The sequence below is a fragment of the Manis javanica genome, chromosome 18, assembly GCF_040802235.1.
Source record: "Manis javanica isolate MJ-LG chromosome 18, MJ_LKY, whole genome shotgun sequence".
Taxonomy (NCBI): Eukaryota; Metazoa; Chordata; class Mammalia; order Pholidota; family Manidae; genus Manis; species Manis javanica.
The window spans coordinates 7,431,580-7,453,452 of NC_133173.1; the positions used below are offsets into that span (position 1 = coordinate 7,431,580).

The window sequence follows — 21,873 nt, forward strand, 5'->3', positions numbered from 1 at the left end:
TCACCGGAGAAATCCGCTTTATTAGGGAAAGGTGCTGGGTTATATAGGAAGGGGCATGGGGTGACTGTGGTGTTACTTTTACGGGGCTGGTGGCTATTGGCTAGGTGCTGGGATTGGGAGAGGGGCAAGAGGTGATTGGGCTTCAGGTGGCGCCGGCGGGAATTGAGGACACCCACCCCCACCCCCACCTCCCCGAAGAGAGGCCGGAAGTTCACCATCTTACTGGTGGGGGCCCTTCAGGGCATAGGAAAGGGGATCCTACAATCCTGCTTTCCTAGGGACTACTCGGATATATCCCAGAGAAGGACACGGCAAACACAAGTTCCTCTCTTTTCACAACATTCGTCCCCTGTGGCACTGCCAGCAAACTTCATTAAATGAACGTGGATTCCCCAGCAACTCAATCATGCAGGCTTCTTGGGACCCAAAGACCACCCGCTGCTTTGGCAAGGTAACAATTTTCACTGAATTTTAGGGAAGGTAACACAGAACAAGAACACTTAAAATAAAGATGCTCTAGAAGGAAAGGAAACACAGGGGTGAGGCGTTTCAGTTTATCCAGATTGCCCTATGCTGTGATCTGCATGAGATCACAACCTCCGAGGACCTCTACTTGTCTATCTTTCTTCAAGGAGAGTCCAAGCAATAGGATGTTCACACTTCTCCATTGATTATCCCCTCTCTAATTGTTTTACTGCCTCATGGAAGGGGTTGAACAAAAATTCCCCCCCAAATTACCTTGCCACTTGCAAGGTATCTCATGTTCTATGCACTAAAACACACACACACACACACCTGTGTATATCGCTCACATAAATGAAAGCTCAAAGTCAGATGTATATGTTCAAATATTTTCTACAATGTCCACTCTGGGATACTGTACACTTATTCCAATTATTCCTATTATAATCAGTTCACACAGTTCCAGATTATCACTTTCTGCAAATATCCAACAAAAATTCAGGCACCACACATCAAAAATCTGTTCATTATTACCACCTCAGCTCAGTCCCAAACTCCAACCCCAGAATGAGTGGGCTTTCAAAACTGCTAAACATGCATCAATCCTGAGGACTCATACAGGACAGAGTGCCAACTACACATAAGGAAGATCAACATAACAAGTACTTTGGCTCACTCTGATTCCTAAGTGAGGCTTAGACTCCAAATATTGGAAATGTGCTTATAAGAGCATTCTGTTCCGAACTTTATGGAAGGTATTTTCACCATCAACTAACTTTCTTTGGCAGACTACGTGTGTGGCATGCAGTCAAATTTAAGACCACGTCACAATGATCCTTTGGATACACAAGCAGTGACAGGGCTTCGGGGTTCTGACAATGGAAACAAAATGTCTGAATCACCACATGAAAGGAAAAAGGCAAGGACGAAGAGCATTGATTTACCCTGGACAAGTGAAAATATTTCAACAGTGCATTATTTTTAGTTCCCATATGGTTCACATACTGAATACTTCCATTCTTTATGCTTGGGTAAATTTTACTTTTCTGAATTTCCTAATGGGATTTTTAAGCCTGGGTTATCACCAGATCACGGTTACCTTGCAAACTGGGGAGTTTCTGGCAATGTCTCTGAAGGGCCAAGTACACTGTGAAGGCAAAAAAGAACTATAAAGCTGGGAAGCATATCAAAGGCTCCCTGACCCTCTCTCTATTCTCTTGAACGCATATTTACACCACATGGGTTACAACATGGTTATCACCAAACCTCTGAGGGATTCATCTCTCTGACCCCTTATAGCACATCAATGGTACCTTGTGGCACACCTCACACACTGCATTTGTGTATTGTGATGGTATCTGTATGTGTTTTATTTATGTAGTTACATTCAACCACACTTAGGGCATAGACAATATCTACCTTTCAAAATTTCTCTAAATACATGATGTAATACCTTGAAAGGGAAATGCATTCATTTATATGTTCACTAAATGAATTAATGAATGAAACCAAAGCCACAGGCTGTATCACAAAACTGAGCAGCCTAAGAGGCCAAAAGTGTCTGGAATCATACCCTTAAACCTTTTCTGGATAAGTAATTCCAAAGACGGCATGCACCTTTACTCTGTCAGTGGCCACCCAGTAAGACATCATCGGGTACCTTCTTAAGATACACAGTCCAAGCCTAACAGAGAGATCTGTTAACTGCTCCAGCCACATATACCCCTGAGAAGGACCGAGGTCTTGCTTCACAGATAATATGACATTTTTCATTTTTCTACTACGGTGGCTTCATCTTTTAAGAGGCAAAAACGAAGCAGCCATGAAGTCATGTTTATGTCAGTAAACTGAACCCAGAACTTGGGATCAGAAGTAACATGTTAGTTTTTCTAAGAGATCACCTGGTGGCGGTTCTTCCAAGTCCTGGTAGAAATAATGGTTACACCCAGGCCTGTATTTCTGACACAGAATGCACAGATCTTCACTCTCACACAAGACAATCTGCTTTTAAAATGAAACTCAGAAAGCCACTTGAGGTAAACTGTAAAAATAATTCACTGTTCTTTACAAACTACCCCCAACCCCCATGGCATATATAGGAGCTCAGAGAGAACAATTTGCCACCTACCTCACTGAAATTTCCTATTTATCAGCAACCCTTCACTTATCTAATTTTAACATTTATTAGACTGTATCTTATTGACTGGTTTAATAACCCTCTCTTTCCAGCAGAGTGTGAGCCTTTGGATGCAGCGGATGACCTACTTTTTTCTGCAAATCTAAGGCCTAAGACTCAATTCAATGAAAATTTGATGGATCAAGCAAGGACCTTTACCTTCACAGCAAACAGTACCTGATGAGGGAATTTAAACAAGTACCACTGTGGCCTGACACGACTGGTCATTTCTTTCAAGACCTTCTGAACCATTACTTATCTAAAATCATTCACCCATAGTGTCTTAAGAGTGAGTATGATAACTCTGAGTTAGTTTAAAATGGGATAGAATTACATCTTATAAAATGCCTTTCTTTCCTACAAAATGCCTATTATGTGCTAGACTTCATATTAACTCTGGTTAGTAAAACTAACCCTTGAAGTAGACATTATCATCCCAAACTTACAGATGAAGAAACTGAACCTCTAAACAAATGGACCAAAGTGCCAGAGCAAGTGGCAGAACTGGGATTAAAACCTTGGTTTATGGGCTCCACCATCTTTCCATTAGGCTTGGCTACTACCCCTCCCCTGGCTGTCACTATAGTGAGGTGACAATGAACTGAAGTGCCAAATGTTAAGAAATAGGCCAAAAGAGTGAGAAGAGTCAGATTTGGTTTTTTTGTCCCAAAAGGAGAAAAAAAATAGGCATACTCCCCCTTCACCTGAAAACACCAATATGACCTAGGATTAACAGTTCTGTTAGAGAAAAGAAGTGAGCTATTAATATAATTTTTTTAAAGACTCCAGAGCGAAATACCTTGGAAAATGCTCAAGGAGAAAGTGATTAGTTAAAAGAATTTGGCTATTGAAAAATGTGATTTTTAAAAGTCTCTTGTGATTGTCCTTTTGGTCCAACACATAAGATATACACCCCAACATTTATGAATTTATTCCAATCACTTTAGAATCACAGACTGATAAAAAATTAAAAGCTATATTATCTAACTATTATACAAAGGAGAAAACAGAGACTGGAGATATTTACTTGTTCAAGTTCACTTAAAAATGTACAGCCAGGTCATTAAATTATACCCTTACATATGTTATCTACAGATATTTTTACACTAAGGTAACAGTTTTCCTACTTGTAAAAGATGTGGGGTTCTTGAAGGCACTTCTTTTTTGCAACTAGCTACTCTAATGCAGTATTTGAAGAATCTTCTGGAAACTCTCCATTTCAGAGGAGACAGAGAGCGTATGTCCAAAATATTTGTATGAAAAAGCTGGAGAGAAAGTTTCCCAGCGGTTAATGCTAGCTCTAGCTTTGGACAAAAAAGGGCTAAGTTGTGTGTGTGTGTGTGTGTGTGTGTGTGTGTGTGTGTGTGTGTGTGTGTGTGTGTGTGTGCACGCACACGCATGTGCATGCATGCATGTGTGTGTCTAGTACTCACGTGCCAAATATATGTAGAGAAGACTTTACTGGCGACTCATAAAGACACCAGTATTTTTTCCTAGGTGATACATATACCACAAAACAATGTATAAACATGAAAGCAGAGAAATTTTTAAAAGGACTTTTAAAGTTGAAAACTGTTAAACAAAATAAGAGGGTAGGATACATAAGCCATTTTGAGCATCAATGTTATAGCTTGTCCACTTAGTTACCAAACACCCTGAGAGTTGCCATACTTTTCTGTGGCAGATGAGCATGAAGGCTGTCAACCACCACACAAAACAAGAGCTTTTAACCGGACTCCTGGACCAGAGATGGAAATGCAAGCTCGCCCCCTTGAGACAAGAGAAAGAAAGCGTATGTTCCACTAAAAATAATAAAAGTACAGAGAGAACACAAGATTTTAACCTGAAACAGTCCAACACTGCCCTTACCACAACCTTGAAGACACAAATATTAACACTGTTTAAAAATAATTAAGAATGTAAATTCAGTTAATCTGATGTTTAGAAAACAGAGAATGGTCCTGATTTAAAATGCTTTCTTGATTAGGGAGTGTGTATTAAACGAAGAGTAGACTTTCCCAGTAACCTAATACTCAACATATTGGATTTTATAGCTGTGCTCGAACATATTTATTCTTCATGTTTGGCTGCTAAGACCATGGGCATCCTGACAAGATATACAGGCTTGCTGAATTAACTGTTCCACGTGGCTAATAAGCTTATGCAATGAGCATTTGGAAAAGGAATTAGTACAGCGATACCTCAATGAACAGATACCCCCAGGAGGCAAGCTCCTTCCTAATGAACTAGGCCACATAGAGAAGAGGAAAGGTTCCTACCCGGCACGGAGTATGCTGGTTTGTAGCACGGGGCCAGGGAAGCAGGAGTCAGATTCTTTCCTGGCCACCATGGAGCATATTCTCAAGGCAAATGGTCCCAGAAGGCTTTCTATTCTGAACTTAAGTATTTAATGTCATCTCTACACCTAGTCATATAATTCTTTAGGAAATAAAAGGCAAGTCTGGAAAATCTTAGTAATTTCTGCACCAAAAGCAAACTCTTTGATGGTATTTAGGTGCAATTAAACATAATATTTAAAAAAAACCACATAATTTATTTTAAAATATGTCATCTTAGGTTCTAAAATAGCCAAAGGAATTTCTCCAATTACCAGGGAAAGAATGGGAGTACACTGCAATACTTTTAGAACCTTGGTGTGTGTGAGCATCATTGCAAAACCCCATCCAAGTGAACTGGATTACCCAGAGCTATATCCTCAGGATGATTCTTCTAGAAACCACAGTGGAGTGGGAACATAACTAACATACAAGTGACACTGCAGTCTGGCTTACAGAGTTAACTAGTTGTGAAATGAGGCAAGTCTCTTAACCATCCTGAAACCATTTTTTCTTGTATAAAGCAAACATGTTAGACTTTAGATAATCTTTAAGGTTCATTCAAATTTTACAGTTCTCAGAGGTAAAACAAGTTCCACGTCTCCCAGCTTCACTGGATGATGGTCCCGAGGCTTTTACAACAACGTTGAAGAAGCAAAAAGTGAGTCCTGATTGTTTCAGGAACCACCATACGCCACTGGCTATGTAAATGAGTGAAAAGGATATTAGAATCTAAAGGTATGAAATTAATTGATAATGATGCTATGCTGTACTTCGTGTGTACAGACTCTGTTCTGAGTGCCTAATAACACATGGAGGAGCAAGACAACAGTGACAAATAGTAATCTGAAAACCCTGAAACCAGTAACACACATTAAGAGGGGGCTGCACTCAATATCAAATCGTGACTAGCACTTAAGTTTTGGCCGTACTTGATACAAACCCCAGCCATAAAATGCTGGTATTAAATGACTGATGGGAATGAGTCATATTATCTGTAAATGACCTGGCCTCCTAAACTGTGAACTATTTTCAACCCAGTGAAGAAAATACCTATTGTGACTGTGTCTCTATTGAGAAACCTATAGCATTTAATACATATATGTGTTTTCTCTGACAATACATGCATTCATCTTGACATTGCCTAATTCCCTTGTGAATCATGATTTTAAGGATTAATGACCTCTAAAAGTAAGGGTTTATTTACAGCACAATGTGTCAAGCAGGTTAAGGAATGAAAAATCCCTCCTCAAGTTGTATGACAGCTATCCAATTACTGGACTAAAGAAAACAGGAACCCAGTTGTACCTTTTTTCTTTAAATACTTGGTAGTGCTACACTTGAGGGACATCCCTTTGTGCTGACAATCATACATGTTTAAGAGAAAGGGTACAAGGTGAAAAGATTCCGATAAGAATTTAAAATGCATTATTTACATTTACTTAAAAAAATGCCATAAATGCACCACCATTCTAGGTTTTCAAGATAGTAGCAAAGAAAAAGATATATAAATTCTTTTTGTTTTACATTTGGAAGAGGATGATTCACTGAGACAGTGATTCAATGAAGCAATGACTGGCCTATTCCCAAAGCCAACACAGCCTGAACATTTGTCAGAATGATTGTATTAAATAATTTAATATTAAACAAATGCCACTCCACCCTCAACTACAATCACTAGCTCACCCTTTTCAGGGCAAAAGGTAACCCTTTCACATTGCAAACACAGACTCCCGAAGGTTAAGGCTAGAAAAGAGAGAGAGAAGGAAGCTGAACTCTAGAGAGACTAAGAAAAAAAAGGTAATTCAAGACACACACAGAACTGGACCTCCCTGCCTTCCAACACACAGCTGATAATGACTAGAGCCTCCACCACAAAGCAAGCAAAACAACTCAGAAAAGGAAAAAAGGCTATTTGCTTTCTTCTTCTTTTCGCCCACTAGTGCACACATGTCCTGTAAGCCCACGGGCCCACAAATTACTGCCAGCAGCTCACTGCCTGTTTCTTTTTCAATGACTGGGAAAAAAATCATTCAAAAAAGAGTATTTCATGACACATTAGCATTATATGAAATTCAAATTCTAGTGTCTATGAAGTTCTATTGGAACGGACACACCTATGGTTGCTTTCACACTATAACAGCCAAGTTAATGAGCTGTGACAGAGCCTAAAATATTTATTATCTGCCTTCTCTCTCCTGAGCCAGTGAAAATCTACACATGAATATAGTAAAGGAAGAGTTAAATGGGGAAAAAAGAGAAAATGGGACATGGGAAAAATGAAAGTGTATCTCCATGCTTTATCTTTTCAATTCACAGCAAAAGGACAAGTTTGGCAGAGAACAGAGAGGAGAGAGGTGGTCAGATTTCACATTATTACAACAATGCTGTGAAAACAATAATCTCCACTTTTTAGACCTGAAAATCTTCAAAACTGAAAATTCCATTAACATATGCTTTCTCCAACTGTACGAAGTAGAAGCAGACACAAAGCGTAAGACATAGCTATCCCTCAAAAACAGACAAATTACTTGGTTCTAACATACTGGTGCTCTTCAGAATATATCCACCAGTCAAGAGCCCTGGGTAAGAGTCGAGGAGGAAAGCACACTGTTGTGCAAGTCCTCAATTCAAAATCAAACACCCAGCTCTCATTCTAGCAGGTCTGGCCTTGAGCTAGCCATGTGACTCTCTGAGGGTCTAATTCTTGTATCTATAAAGTAACGCATGTTGACCAACCTGAGGAGTACCGTATCACTCTCCACTCCTAAACCTAGGGGAAAAATAACATGAAGAGAGGAGAAACTTCTTTTAAAAATAACGTTTTCTTTATAAGAGACAAGGTACAATTAGGATAGAGATACCCCTCGGGGAAAGCCAGGGTCTGCAGCCCAGTGTCATGCTGCACTCAACGATCCAAACGATGGAAGGATGGAGGGCTTAGAAACAGAGGCATTTGAATTCAAGGATGTGCGTTTGTTCCTTCCCTTTTTTAGGGGCTTCTGGGAACAAAGACACATGTACCCAGGCAGGGTGTGTTCTCTTTTCTTTCCCCAGGGGCAAAAGCAACATTTGTCTGAATAATACTTGCTATACAAGCAGCCACCCAGGCATTAGTCATGAGTATTATCTGTACAAGGAGTGGGTTACAACAACGAGCACCTCCCTACCACTGTACGTGAAGAAAACGCAGCTTGTTTGTCACAGTTCATAAGCTTACAACAGTTTGGGAGCACATCTGTTCACCAACTGAGGTAAATTTAAGAAAAAAGTACCACTTAGCCCTGTGAAGAGCAAAAACAGTGCACTGTCAACTCTAGACAAGGACGACTGACGTTCTGAGGAACAGTATGAGTTAGTTCAGTAACTTGACTTTTAGCTTCCCAGAGGTTCTTCATCAGCATGGAATCTAAAGCTTAGAGCACTGTGTCTCTCAACAAGTTTAAATTCCCTTGTTTTAAAAGTTAATGGATTTAAACAAAAACAAAAAATTGCAAACCTCTTAAGAAAAACATTTTTGAAAACTTGTTGAATATTAAAATAGTTAACATATGATGCAGCGAATCCACTATTAGATAAACAAAAACATACGCCTTTGTACACATTCAAAGCAGTATCATTCACAACAGCCAGAGTAGAAACAACTTAAATGTACAAAAAAATTGGTATATCCATAAAATGGAGTATTATTTGAGAATAAGTACAGATGACATACTGATCAGTGTTACAACATGGATGACTCTTAAAACATTAGGTAAATCAAAGAAACCAGTCACAATAAGACCACATGCTATACAGTGCCGTTGACATGAGGTTCCGAACGGGCAAACCCACGGAGGTGGAAAGGAGATCAGTGACTCCCAGCACACAGGGGAGTGAGCGCGGCGGCGGTAGCCATGGTGATGGGCGGCTGATGAGCATGGGGCTTCTTTTTGGAGTGATAATGTTCTAAAATGACACAGTGGTGATGGTTGCACAACTCTGTAAACACATTAAAATCTACGAAACTATACACTTTACTTGAATGGGTGGATTTTATGGTATGTGAATTTTCTCTCAATAAAACTCATGGAAAACCTACTGAACCTTTATGACTAAAAATGACATACTTCATATTTCAGACAGTGTTAAGCTATAAAAAAATCTCATTTTGCTATCATATCATTTCTATATGGTCAGATTTTAAAAGCATTAATAATCCCTTTTTGTGGTAGTTCTTTTTATGACACGTTAACTCAATGACAAATGGATAAATCTTGTGCTTACAGGGATTACCTTTCCCATCATCATCTCTGAGGGACCCATGTAGGGTGGGCCCATTCCAAAATCATGCTGTGTGGTGCACACCATTTATGAAAACTTAACTGTGACAACATATCCACATTTATATATACATAATGCAGTAAGACAGAAGGGGAAAAAATACCATTGTGAAAAAAAAAATTCCCCCATACAAAACAACAAGCCCATAAATGACACAATAGCAGGCCAGCCAAATACACTCAACACATTCGGTGCTCACACAGACTCGACGCCACTTACTGCCTGGGTCTTGGGGCCTGGTTTCATGGCAGGTGTAGTAGCTGTGTTTCCTACAGCCACCTCTTCAGAAGCTGAACCCTCCCTGGTACCACTCAGAAAATCCACTCCTTCTTCAGCTTTTGTGTCTGGCATTTCTGAAAGGAACAAGGGGTTACAAAGTGCATTTGAGAAACGGATTCCTATGCCTTCCTATTTATGCAAGGTGCTCCAGGTTTCATGTGTTTTGTTTGCTCTTGTGTTAAACGGAAGTACTCCTTTGGAGCTGGTGTCATCCGTGGCCCCGTGCTGAGCTACTCCTTTATCACATGGTGGTATGGTTTTCACGAGCCTTTGTGTGGGTTTGTAGCAAGGGAAGATCCAGTTCAGAGTCTACTGAACTTTTATTTTCATTTCTGATTTTTCCTGACAAATCTTTGAGTGTGGTGCTGACTTGCATATGGAAAAGTTAACTCACAAGCTTTAAGGGAACAGATTAAGACCTAAGCTTAGGTGGTCCCTCTTGACCATCCTCAAAGAGGCAAGAGATGTTTGTATTTGTACAGGACAAAATTAAAAGAGCCACTGCAAGTGAAATACAGCTCTTGGAAAGAGACTGACTTTCTTTAAAAACATGCTACACACTCCCATCAACCCATCACTACAACTGGTAAGACTACACTATTCTAGTCAATGATTTTCTAACTTTTTTTTCCCAAACTAAAACATAATCACAAACTTAACAATTCCTTTTTTTAGGAAAAAGTTTTCACACCTTTTCTTTAGAATTATGCTCAACAGACCAAACAGTAGTGGTTTCGTTAATGGACCACTGTATGGTCAAGCAAATCCAGGAAGGAAGTGATAAATGATGTCTGAGGTGAATTTAGGCTTTGACACTACTTTAAAGGGGAATGATGACTGAATAGTCAAAATTCACTTTGACAATTCAACTATATAAGGAACTATCATCTCACTTTCATGTGGAAAATTTTCTGTGGTTGTTATTTTGTTACTAATCTAGTCATGCAATTAACTCTGGCAGAGAAAAAATGTTCCCTATACCAAACAAGAGAGAGGTTTCTTTCAGCAAAGAATAAATTACATTAAGATTTTATTTTAATAGCACATTGTGACATGCACAAAGGTCTAGTTTATACTTAGGGAAGTTATATTCCTATAAATGACGTCTCCTCTCTTTTCTTCCTTTGCCTTTTATAATTATATAATTTTACTAGCAATTTAACAATGGGCAAATAAGTTTCCTTGTCCAAAGAACCAAAATCTTACATTTCATAAAATGTGATCAAAGTTAAAAAAAAATCTGATTTAAGCAATCCCTTTAGAAATATTCCTTCATCAAAACATTTCTAAGCAAGGCAGAGTAACATTTTTTTTTTGGTTATTGATAATTTTAATTTTTTTTGATATGTAGTTTTCGTCACAGCCTTGAGGTCCTATCCTCAGCAACTGAAAACACATACTGGCAAGTAGCAACCAGTGATGACAGTAAATGGTGGTGACTGCGACTGGGGGTCTGGTGACCTGTGCAGGACTGGCCTGGTGCAGTCCTGCACAGTTAACGTCCCAAAGCACTGTGACCACACTCTTGATGGGCAAAGGGCCACAGTCCTTCTTAACTGGAAGTTTTGTGTTTTCCCCTTTCAATTGCTATTTGGCTTTATCTACAGCAGTATACAAAACCAGAAGCCAATGCCATGGAGCTCCTTCCAAAGCAGCAGTAAGCTGATGTCTCTTCACTCACAAAACCATAAAACCATATGCTGAAATTCATGAACGGAATGCAAGCTTCCTAGAAAATACCCTTTGGCTCTGAGATGACACTCAGGTGCTTTTTCTCCAGGGCAATGTGACTGGGGACTTCCCCGAATCCTGGCTATTGTCTGCGGAAAGCACCTCTGCTTTCATCACTGGCTATTTCTCTGCTATAGTTTGAGACCATGAGCACCAAGCACAACGGTAGCAGAACAAGTAACTTACCCACATATACTGACCAACTCCAAACTAGAGATACTACTGGAACTTTATACATCTCATTTTCCTCCCTAAAAGCTTAAAAATCTTAGGAATCATGTCTTAGCATCTTTACTGTATTTATGTACTATTAAAAATCAAACTCTGAAATTCTCCCTGGTTTCTATCTTCTCTCATAGGCTACTATAGACACAAACCTCAGACAGTTCACACTTGCTTGGTTAAATTCTGACTACTGAGCCAGAATGAGAAATAATTCCAGCCCATGAGGCCAAACACACAGCATCCAAATGAAAGGAGCACAGCCAGGCATCGGCTTACAGCCACTCCCCTCTTCTGAAGTGTCGACCTGCCAGGGCCCCCAAAATAGACTTGTTGTTGGACCTTATTTTAAAAATTAGAGACGGTCTCATTTAAATTCGAGAGAGCAGCCAACAAATTTCTATCACTAACAATCCAAACATAACAGAACTAAAAACTGAAGTCACCAAAATACTACCTCAGGTTTTTAAATGCCTCAACTGGAAAAAATAAGTAAATAAGATTACAAATGGTTAAAAACTCTTTTATAAGAGAATATGACTACTGCGTTTAAATTGCTCTTTTCCTATGCAACTTTCGTGTTTCATTTGTTTGTTTCTCTATGCTCTCTACCCCCACACTCTTAACACATGCTACACTTAAAGGGATTTTTCAAACCTTAGAAAGAACAGCAAAAACAAACAGTAAAACTGAACAGACTACTTCTTACCTACAAAAACCTGGGGGCAAGCATGGACACAGGCCCTCCCTCCATGCATGGTGACAAGTAGCCACATCAAAGCGTGAATCAAACTGACCTTTAAAGACTTCGGGAGTCAAGACCCAGTCGGACGCTAGTTTCAGCTTCAGCCTCAACCCCCGATAAGTTTTATTCAGATGATTTATTTCCACTGTGCAACAGTGGTTTCTCTCTGGCCATGGTTACCCACAGAGGGAGCAGGCTACTGTGTGAGCGATCTGCTCAGTGCAGCTGCCTCACCAAGATAAGCAGACACAACGTCTGCCCTATGACAGCAGCTCAGCAGCCTGGGCTCGGGCGGAAATCCTGCATCCTATCCCCTCCGCTGTGCAGGCCCTGAATTCCCAGACTGCTGCCCAAAAGCAAGAGGCCATGAACTGGAGGTCTGCTGCTCAGGCAGGAAAAGGTGGAAGTTCCCTTCCCCCAGCTCTCACCAATGACCTAATGCCACGATTCTGGATGTTGGACCATTCCCGTAGAATGATTCTTACAGCTATTTGTGAAACCACTCTAAATTTGCTCAGAACACAAGACTAAGATGATAAGGAAAAAAAAGGGTTTCAGGCTTATAAATAAAACACATTTTTCCAGCACTGTGTTTCTATGGTCCTAGAAAAACAGAGTAAGCCATGTGAATAAAAATATCTGCTGAATTACTTTATCATTTTAGAGCACCTGCGATCTCGGCATTGTTTTCCGGGTTAGGAAGGCTGCACTGCTCCAGAGAGCATGTCCAGGCTTAATCAATCCAGCCAGGACTCTACAATACAGGGAGCAAAATCTGTTCAACCCTGAGATGGCAGGCCTCTCCTCATGGTGCTGACCGTTAACCTGGCAACCTATCCGATGAATGCAAACCTTCTAATCAACAGAGATGCCTGTATTTTTTACCACAACATCACAGAGGATCTGACGGGGATTTGTTTCTCAAACTGTTAACTCTGCCTTCTGCTTTGCTTACCTGTTGCCGGCTCAGGTCCTTGAACAAGCAGAGTTGTCTTCTCAAGCTCCTCCCTTCCAGCTAAATGTCCCACAAGTTTCCCAGGGGTTTCTTCATGACTACTGCCCATCTGTGGGGTCTCCCCAGGGCAGAAGGCATTCATTTGCCCTGCAGACACCCTCTCCAGCTGGTCAGTCGGCGGGCCTGACTCTGACAACCTGGCCAGGGATGTGTGGCTGATCTCTCCCTCGGCGGCCAGGGCTCCTGAGGCCCTGACGTGTTCTATGACAGCATCCACTATGCGACTTGCAGCCTCCTCGATTGAGTCTGCTCTCTTAGGCTGGTGCACAGCGTCAGCAGAGACAGCAGAAGGTAGAAAGGAAGCACCCCTTTCCCAGCTTGGGGCCTTGTCATCACTGCTTAAGAGCCCTGCCTCTGTGGGGAGCTCTTTGGCCACAGGCTGCAGGAGGCCAAGAGGGGCTTTGTCCTCCATTTGGGCCCCCTTGGGGCTGCCCGTGCTGCAGCTGTGGGCTGCTCCCTCCAGCTTCCCTTTCTCTCCACAAAGAGGTATCATCTCTGGGGTAGCAGTGCCTGTGCCTTGCGGGTCAGTCACACCTTCGTATGGTAAAGCTCTTGGCAAATCAAGGGTTGTCCTCTTCTCCCCGCTCAATGAGACTTGTGGAATCGGGGTGTCCTGGGTGTTTTGTGATATATCTTTTCTTTTGGCTCCAATGGGACCTTGTAGAGCGTGGTCCGCTGCAACATCCAACACATTTCCGCTCACCTCACAAGCAGCATTTTCACCCAGGGACTGTGTATTTTTCACTTCAACATCCGGGGCAAAAGATCGATTGCAACAAAGAGTCTCAGACCCATCTGGCAGCAGGCCTGGCAACAGAGGTGAGCTGCTCTGCTCCGCACCCAAGGCTTCCTGGTTGGAATCCACAGCCAGACTTGCTCCTGGCAGCACCAGGCTCCGAGCAGCCCCACCTTCAGTCAGCAGGGAGGCTGGTGGGGCCACTTCCCTGCTGTGCTGAGCATCTGCGCTGCGCCGGGCTGAGGGGGTGCCTGCTGTGCTTGCCTCCTGCAGGGCTCTTTCCACAGCACAGGCGGCTGAACCAGCCTCCTCACAGAGCCCCGGGGCCCCTTGTCCAGGAGACGGTGTTCTTGGCTCTTCCTGCAACATCCCTGAAGAAAGAGTGTCTTCCTTAACACAGGAGCAAGTGACTCCTGTGTCCTTGTCAGCTTGTCCCTGAGCTGCCGAGTTTTCTGGAACCACCAGATTTTTTCCTTTTTCAGTTAAAATGGAATCAGAGGCCAACGTGGCCTTACCCACATGCAGCAGGGAAGAGTCAGTGTCCCCCTCAATATTCGGAACCTCAGGGGCTGCTGAGAGGTGGGGACCCTCATGCCGCCCAGCTAGTCCTGTGGGGCTGGTGTTCCCCATGCTGGGCTGGAGCAGCAGAGCAGCGGAGGCAGTGGCCTGGCCTGCGGCACCACTTTCCAGTGGCTGCTCACCAGGACCGCTCAGATCTCCGTCTGGGCCACCTGTACAATCCACAGCAGAATGTAGTTCGGGAGTTACTGTTCCCTTTTCTTTCTGGGAGGGGACAAGAGAAAGTGCGTCATCTCTGGTTGTTGATTCACTGGCTGCACTGCCTGCCAGAGAGAAAGTCCTGTCTGATGTCACTGCCTGGTCTGGCACCAGTTCTTTCTCAGCTTTGGGGACAACTGCATGTGAATATGGAGCCACCTCAAGAGGACCTGTTACAGGTGTTTCTAGTTTCAGATCTTTCCCTTGGCCCTGACCCTCTTTATCTTTATTTGGAACGTCCAGAGGACAGAAATCCCCGTGCTCTTGGGCAGCTCCTACAGGGTCAGGGGAGGCTGTGCTGGCCTGTGGGCCTTCCGCACAGATGGCAGTGGGCAGGTGCTGTGTGCTGGGTGTGCTGGGCTGGCCTGCGGTGGTGCTTTCCAGTCGGGTGACTGTGTCATCACAGTGCTCTGCAGCCACCACATCACCAGAAGCCCCTGGGTCCTGGCGACACACAGGAGCAGCACAGAGGTCACCATCTCCAGCTGTAGAACAGATGGGCAGTTTGCTCTTTTGGCTCTGAACATGAGACGAGTTAGTTTCTGATTTCTGGTTTGGCACGACATCTTTCTGTGGCCTGGGCAAGGTTAAACCAGAGGGTGGCATGGCCTCACGTGTGTTTGCTGAGGGAGTGTCAAGTTTGGCCCCGTCTGAACTCCTGTCTTTTGCAGCTGCTGGAATGGCCGCACAGTTCTCATCTCCTGGACCATCAGCACTCTCTTCACAACTTCTTGAAGTTTTCATTTCTGCAGTTTTTTCAATGGAGGTTTCTCCATTACTAAATACAAGTACAGACTCGGCAGGTTTGTTACCATGCAGGGAACTGGTGGCAGACACACAGTTTGGAATGCTGGCATTATCCACAGGCTTACTTGTGACTGTTACATCAGAGGCTCCAGCTGTGCTGATATTAGAGTCCTCCAATGTTTCCTTTGTACTTTCCTCTACTTCAAGCACATTCCTCTGGATGGTGGCATCTGGGTTCCCAAGACCACGTTCTGTCTCCCCTGCAGTCACTGGGACACTGGCATCTGCTGTTGCACTGGCCACCAGCTCAGCTCCAGGAAAACACTGGGTGGGGCCTGGCTCCACGACCACGTCGCCCTGCAGGACACAGTCTCCACTGCTTGGAGGCTCCTGGTCCATGGCCGTTACAGATTTTGTTCCAGCTTCTTCATTTCCAATTCCACAGGATAGAAGGGCTTCTGTGCCCTTTGCTCCGCTCTGAAGGCGGCTGTCGGGAGCAGACCCAGGTCCTGAGGCCACAGAAGATATTGGCACTGCCACCTCGCCTCTTCTCTCCATGCCTTTATTTTTCTTCCTACAGGAACAGTCTGTATTCTCCTCCTTAACCACACTTGACAAATCATAGGAACTTTCACTGGGCCCAGCAGTGCTCCCCTGGCAGCAGGGCGAGTTCTCAGTATCTCCAGGAGAGGAGAGCCGCTGGCTGTCCGTGGGCTCGGATGCACAGGGAGGAAACTGGCCATCTGCATCTTGGGCACTGGGCAGACCTGAAGGATCCTGTGCTGTCACCATTAAGGGCTTAAGATTGTCCATCTGCTTGAGGTTTGTTTTCTAGGAGGAAATGAAAGATTTTTTTTTTAATTGTGCATGGTAAAAGATGTCACTGACACCAATAAGCAAAAATTCTGTTGGAGAGAACTCAATGCCATTCCAGCCCTTCTAAGGTCATATGATATACTGATCTAAATAAAAGCAAATTTTCTTTTGTTTCCAATACAACTTTCCTCTCTTAAAGCTACATAGCCACTGGAATGATAAAAATGATCAAGAATATACAAGATGACTCTTTTTTTTTTTTTATTACAAATTGATTTCAGAAAGTAGATTCAAATTGGGCCACAAAAACTTAAAAAAAAAAAAACAACACAGTGACTATCTTCAAGTGAGCAGCCCAGAAAAGTAACTTTCTGTAGGGTCTTCGGAGGGGCAGAGGCTTCCTCCATCCCGCCTCATACTTGTAAGTAAAAGTAAACCCTCACAGTCTGGTAAACTCTTCAACCACAAGATGCAGGCAGTGCTCCTGGGCCCTAAAGTCTTACGAAGGAGTTAGGCAGTGTCCTTTAATCCCCAAAATATGCTCCATTAGATCTAGCTTTAGCTATGGGTTCAGATTTTCAAGAACAGTGGAATGGTATTCTTTTACTTTTTGAAAAAAGTAGTTCCTCTGTTGTCTAATACTGAATATTAAATACATAAGAACATATCATACCAATAGTACCATATTCTTGATTATTCCCAGGACTATGGCTTGAGGCTATCACAGGTCATCTCAACAATAGTTTTTCCAGCTTTAAAGAAATTTTTAAAATGTAAACAGGTATGACCAACTGCACAGGAATGGTTAGAATAATCATGGTTGATCAACTCAATGGGAAATGCTCTGCTATTACATGTTAACTGAGAGACCATAGTGAAATGAGAAGAAGACATTTGTAATACAATGTTAAAAAACATAAATAAACTCTATATATACCAACACAGTATAACCCTAATCTACATTCTAATATATCTTATCTATGTACTATATACTAATCTATATACTAAATACTACAGTATATAGTATTAACCCTATACAGTTAATCTAAGATTATAATTATGTGAAAATCACATGTATCTGTAGGAAAAGGCTTAGGAAAACTGGAGAAAAGAAAATACAGCTGATCTTTAGGGTGGGAATGCCTTTGTATCAAAATTTCAGTAATTCTTATAATAATGCTATTTGTTCAACACATAATTTTTTTAAAACATCTGGTTGGCTCCTCACGCATTACCTGACCCACTGCAGTGATCATCTCATGGCGATCATCCAGTGCCCCGCATTAATGCACTCTGGAAATATGCTGAACACTTAACAGGACTCCACCACTGGATTAGTCCTGTCTACTTACTGGATCTACTGTAAAATTTTACATAGATAAGTATAAAATGTGTTATGCTCACTAAAGTTCTTCTAACCACAGACTACAAGAAAAATGGATTTTCACTAAAAGCTTCTGTTAAGTTCCTTGGAGTTTTGAAGATTATCTCGCTTCTATTCCTGCAGAGAGTGTAACAGTCTCCTAAAAAGTCATTAAGTGTAAAAAAGGTGAACATTACAGAAGAGAGATCTGGAGAAGTGAGTGGTATTACCTGAGAAGTACAGAAGCTCCTAACACATGCATGCTCTCTGAGTGTTAATTTCTCGTGGCTTCCTGCCAACTTGTCCCACACCGTGCTGGCACCTGCAAACTGAGTTTTCAATTGGACCATCAGCCACCTAGTAAGAAGAGCTCTAAAGGTAAACCCAACTTCCTGGCAGTCCACTCAGAGGAAAATCCAATGACACCTATTCTGGAACAAACGTGACTCGGAAAGGCAGAGGCAGGTGCGTCATACAAGTCTACGTCAAGTGTCTCGGCCTGCAGGTCTCAAGAATGATGCCTGCTCCAAAAGGAACCTCTGGCATTGAGCTGACCCTAGATGGCCTTAAATGAAACTACTGTCAAGCTTTTTCCAAATCAAATCAGCTCTGAAATAAACTGGGTGGAAAAATTATCTAAACTTAGCCTTTCAGATGTTACGGCCAAGAGAGATGTACCCATATGACATTTATATTATCCATAACAAATGCTATCAGGGAATCTGTAATGTTTTTATGTCCGGCAACAACTTTATCTTGAAGGTTTGAGTGGATTATAAAATCTTTATTTTTTTAGTGATCTTAACATACACATCAAATTAAATGTAGTAACACTATCATCACTCATTGACATAGTAGTGAAAGGATTTATTTCTGAGTAAATTTGGTTTGTGTACTTTAGCAACAATCTCAGAAACTGTTTGGCTCAGTAAGTTTTATAAAGTTAAAATGACATATTTATAAGCAGACAAATTCCTTTTCTGCCAGAAAAATTCTAGTTGCTGTATTATTTCTCTATCTGCAATGTATATGCTCATTATCTCAAAAGCCTGGCAAAAAACAATAAAAAATTCTCTCAGTCTCCTACTGCTACAACCTCAATGTTAATTCTGTACCTGTAAGTGGTAACATCTAATACTGTTAAAACTGCTCTACAGATTTCATAGCCTTTGATGGAAGCATTTTATGTTCTCATTATAGCGAAGTTCACTGGGGGCAGGAGGAAGGGCAGAAAAGCCTGAAAATGGACCATTGTCTTCCTTACCGTTAGCTGCTGCTGGATGTTCATAAGTTTAAAAATACGTCCAGTGCAAGTGTCTCCAAGAAATGGGGGTTCATGATGTGATTCAGACTCAGAGGTTAATGTATAGACGTCCAGATCTCGATGATGCCTCACAGAACAGTCCCCATAAGGTATTTCATAGGACAGACTGCGCCAGGAGTCTGGTTCTCCAGCATTCTCCCTGTAAGTAAACAATCTCTGGTTAACAGACACACGTTCTGCCTCCCAGGCATATGTTTAACCCTCTAAGTCTTAGGTAAAATGTCTAATCTGATGCTCTTTGAGGCCGTGCAGCAGAAATGTGGTTTGTACAGTTACCCAGTGACTCGGGCATGCAACTGAACTGCTCCGTCCTCCTCACTAGAGGTCACAAACGGGTTAAATGAGAGCTGCAGGAGTCCTCCCTGAGGATGTTCTTTTGATCAAGATGAAGAGAAGTCTGGGATCTTAAAATAGTTAATATTATGCTAACAACCAATAATGAGGAAATGTAAGGAAGATGGTTTCAGCCTGGTTTTCAAAAGAAGCAAGGCTTATTATTATTAATAAGCATTTGTCTTGAAATGGGTAACACCATATGCTAACTTCAGTCCATCATATTGGGAAGGGAAGAACTAATTTCTGCAACTCATACCAGGGCGCTCCAGCTTTTGTTAACCAGTGAAGGACACACCCTCCAAGTTCCTGGAGCCGACTACGTAGATACAAACGACCACAACGCCGTAACATACTACACTTGTCAGTATAATTATCAAGTCCTATTTTGAATGAAACACACGGTTCTAAAAACTTCAAGTTAAAATTTATTATATTTAAAAAACAACTTTGCTCGACTCGTATCAACTGTAGACATACTTCATATATAAATAAAGCAGACAAAGGCACAGGTATGGAATAAAGCATTTCTGGGATAGGCCTCAAAACATGAAATCTCTTTATGGGGTTCTCTCTAGTGCAGCAGTAGACTGGTAAAGTATCCAGAGACTCTGGAAGGAGGCAGGAGGTTATGTTTGATATTATTAACTTGTTTTAAAATGGAAGTAACTACAGAATTACAAAACAATAGGCATGCCATCCACAGAAAATTATGAGAAGCCCGCGCTTCAACTTTCCCTCCAGTGTTTTGTCTAGTAATTCATACCTGTCTGTCATTAACAATTCACTAGAGCATAACTGGAATCTGAAAGCTAAAAATATGCTACAGTAGGAAACCTGTAACTGGAGAATCACGGCTGAGGGTAACAACTAAGGCCGCTCCAAGTGAAAACTAGTGTAATTTCCATACTCAGAGTGACTCCCCAGCAGGTACTTTAGATGAACCTAGTATATGCAATGCTCAATGTTTTATCTTTTTACCAAGCTGTTTGTTCTATGCTGAGTAAAATGACCTGAAATAGGAAAGTATATTTAAGACAGTCACTTCAAAGTTCAAATGAATGGCTCAATTAAGAAGCCAATCAGCTATGCCAAATAAGGGCAGGCAACTTCTCTGAAAATTCAGTTTTGAAGTGTGGGTGGACACTGTTACTAACTCTGCTTAATTACTTGCCTGACAGATATACTGGCATATCTGCTTACTCAGATTCCACCCCCTCGCCCCCTGCAGGCATATTCCAGTAAAGAAAGGGCCTTTGAAAACAAAACTTGATTTACATACCTCTATTCAGTGTGAACCAAATATAACACCTAAGAGGGGGCTGTTTGCCAAGGCAGGGCCAATTAGAAAGTGTGCAGTCTGTTCCCACCCAAATGGAGTTCTCTACCAACCCTGTCACTATTAATTCTCAAACTGTTTCCTTTCTAACATCTAAACCTTGGGAAATTCCCTCCTGTAACCACAAACTATTTACTTTCTACCTCTCCCATGCTCTCCTTCCAGAGGAATGTGCTTTTGTTGCCATGGTTACTTCCAAACGCTAACCCTTCCATCCTCCAGTTCATGGTTCCTGAGGATTTCTGTTGCTTCCCAGCCCATCTAGATACCAAAGACTATTCAATGCAATTAACTCTAAGGATGGCTCTTCTAAACAGTAGGTTTGAAAATTGAACAAGGTGCTTCCTGCTGCCCTCCTTAGGTACCTGATTCAGTAATCACCGCCTGGACACTTGCAGTTTTCCACCCACTTCCGCACTAGTTCCTTCCCCACCTGCCTAAGTACAATTAAAACATCAGCAGAAGACAGAGCAGCAGGGCAGTTACAGGTTGCTGCAGTGGGTGCAGCAGCTCAGCGGCACGCCTTATTCAACCCTGCAGACCAGTTCTCACTGACAATTTGGCCTGTAGGGGACAGCTGGAAGTGTCTGGAGACATTCCGGTTGTCATGATTTGGGGTAGGAGTGTGTCCTACAACTCACAGGACCTGCACTTGGCATCCATAAAGAGTCATCCCACCCACCCACTGTTTTCTCTGGCTCTTCCTTTTTCTCCCATCGTACATGTGAACATGTTGACTTTCTGAACTTAGTCTTCTTCTCTCACCCATCCTTCCCCACAGATCCAGTTCACCTCCAAATCTCTCCCTCTAGCCTTCAATATGAGTCCCTGCCCCACATTTCTAACTACTTGATGAAAGTCTTTACCGGGATATCCAGAGGGCATTCTCACATTTCAAAACTCGATGTTATGTTCCCCCATTCCTAAACGAGTAGCAACGCTAAACTTACTTCCATGAATGAAGTCAGTGTTACCCCCAGTAAAACCATTGCCTTTATCCAGACCATTCTCTTGGTTTTCTATCTGCAAAGCGTCTCCCGCTTAGCACCTTATTTCAATTCCTATAGGCACTGCTTTAGTTTAGACCTTCACTGAATTATGTGGACTCTTGCAGACAACTTGTTACCGACCACCTATGACCTCCACCAC

The 21,873-nt window shown here is 42.1% G+C and overlaps 1 protein-coding gene across 14 annotated transcripts in view; it reads right to left on the bottom strand.

Annotated features, from left to right (window-relative positions):
- Positions 1-21,873, bottom strand: part of AKAP13 (A-kinase anchoring protein 13) — a 291,101-nt gene that overhangs the window by 120,591 nt on the left and 148,637 nt on the right. For all 14 annotated transcript variants that reach the window (XR_012127222.1, XM_073227249.1, XM_073227241.1 and 11 more), the window contains 3 exons: positions 18,993-19,191; positions 13,230-16,380; positions 9,517-9,650 (listed from right to left, as the gene is read on the bottom strand). Coding sequence is in view for 13 of the 14 variants with exons in the window: in XM_073227249.1 (XP_073083350.1) it covers positions 9,517-9,650; positions 13,230-16,380; positions 18,993-19,191 (3,484 nt within the window). In the remaining variant the exon portion in view is untranslated. The remainder of the gene's footprint in view (positions 1-9,516; positions 9,651-13,229; positions 16,381-18,992; positions 19,192-21,873) is intronic.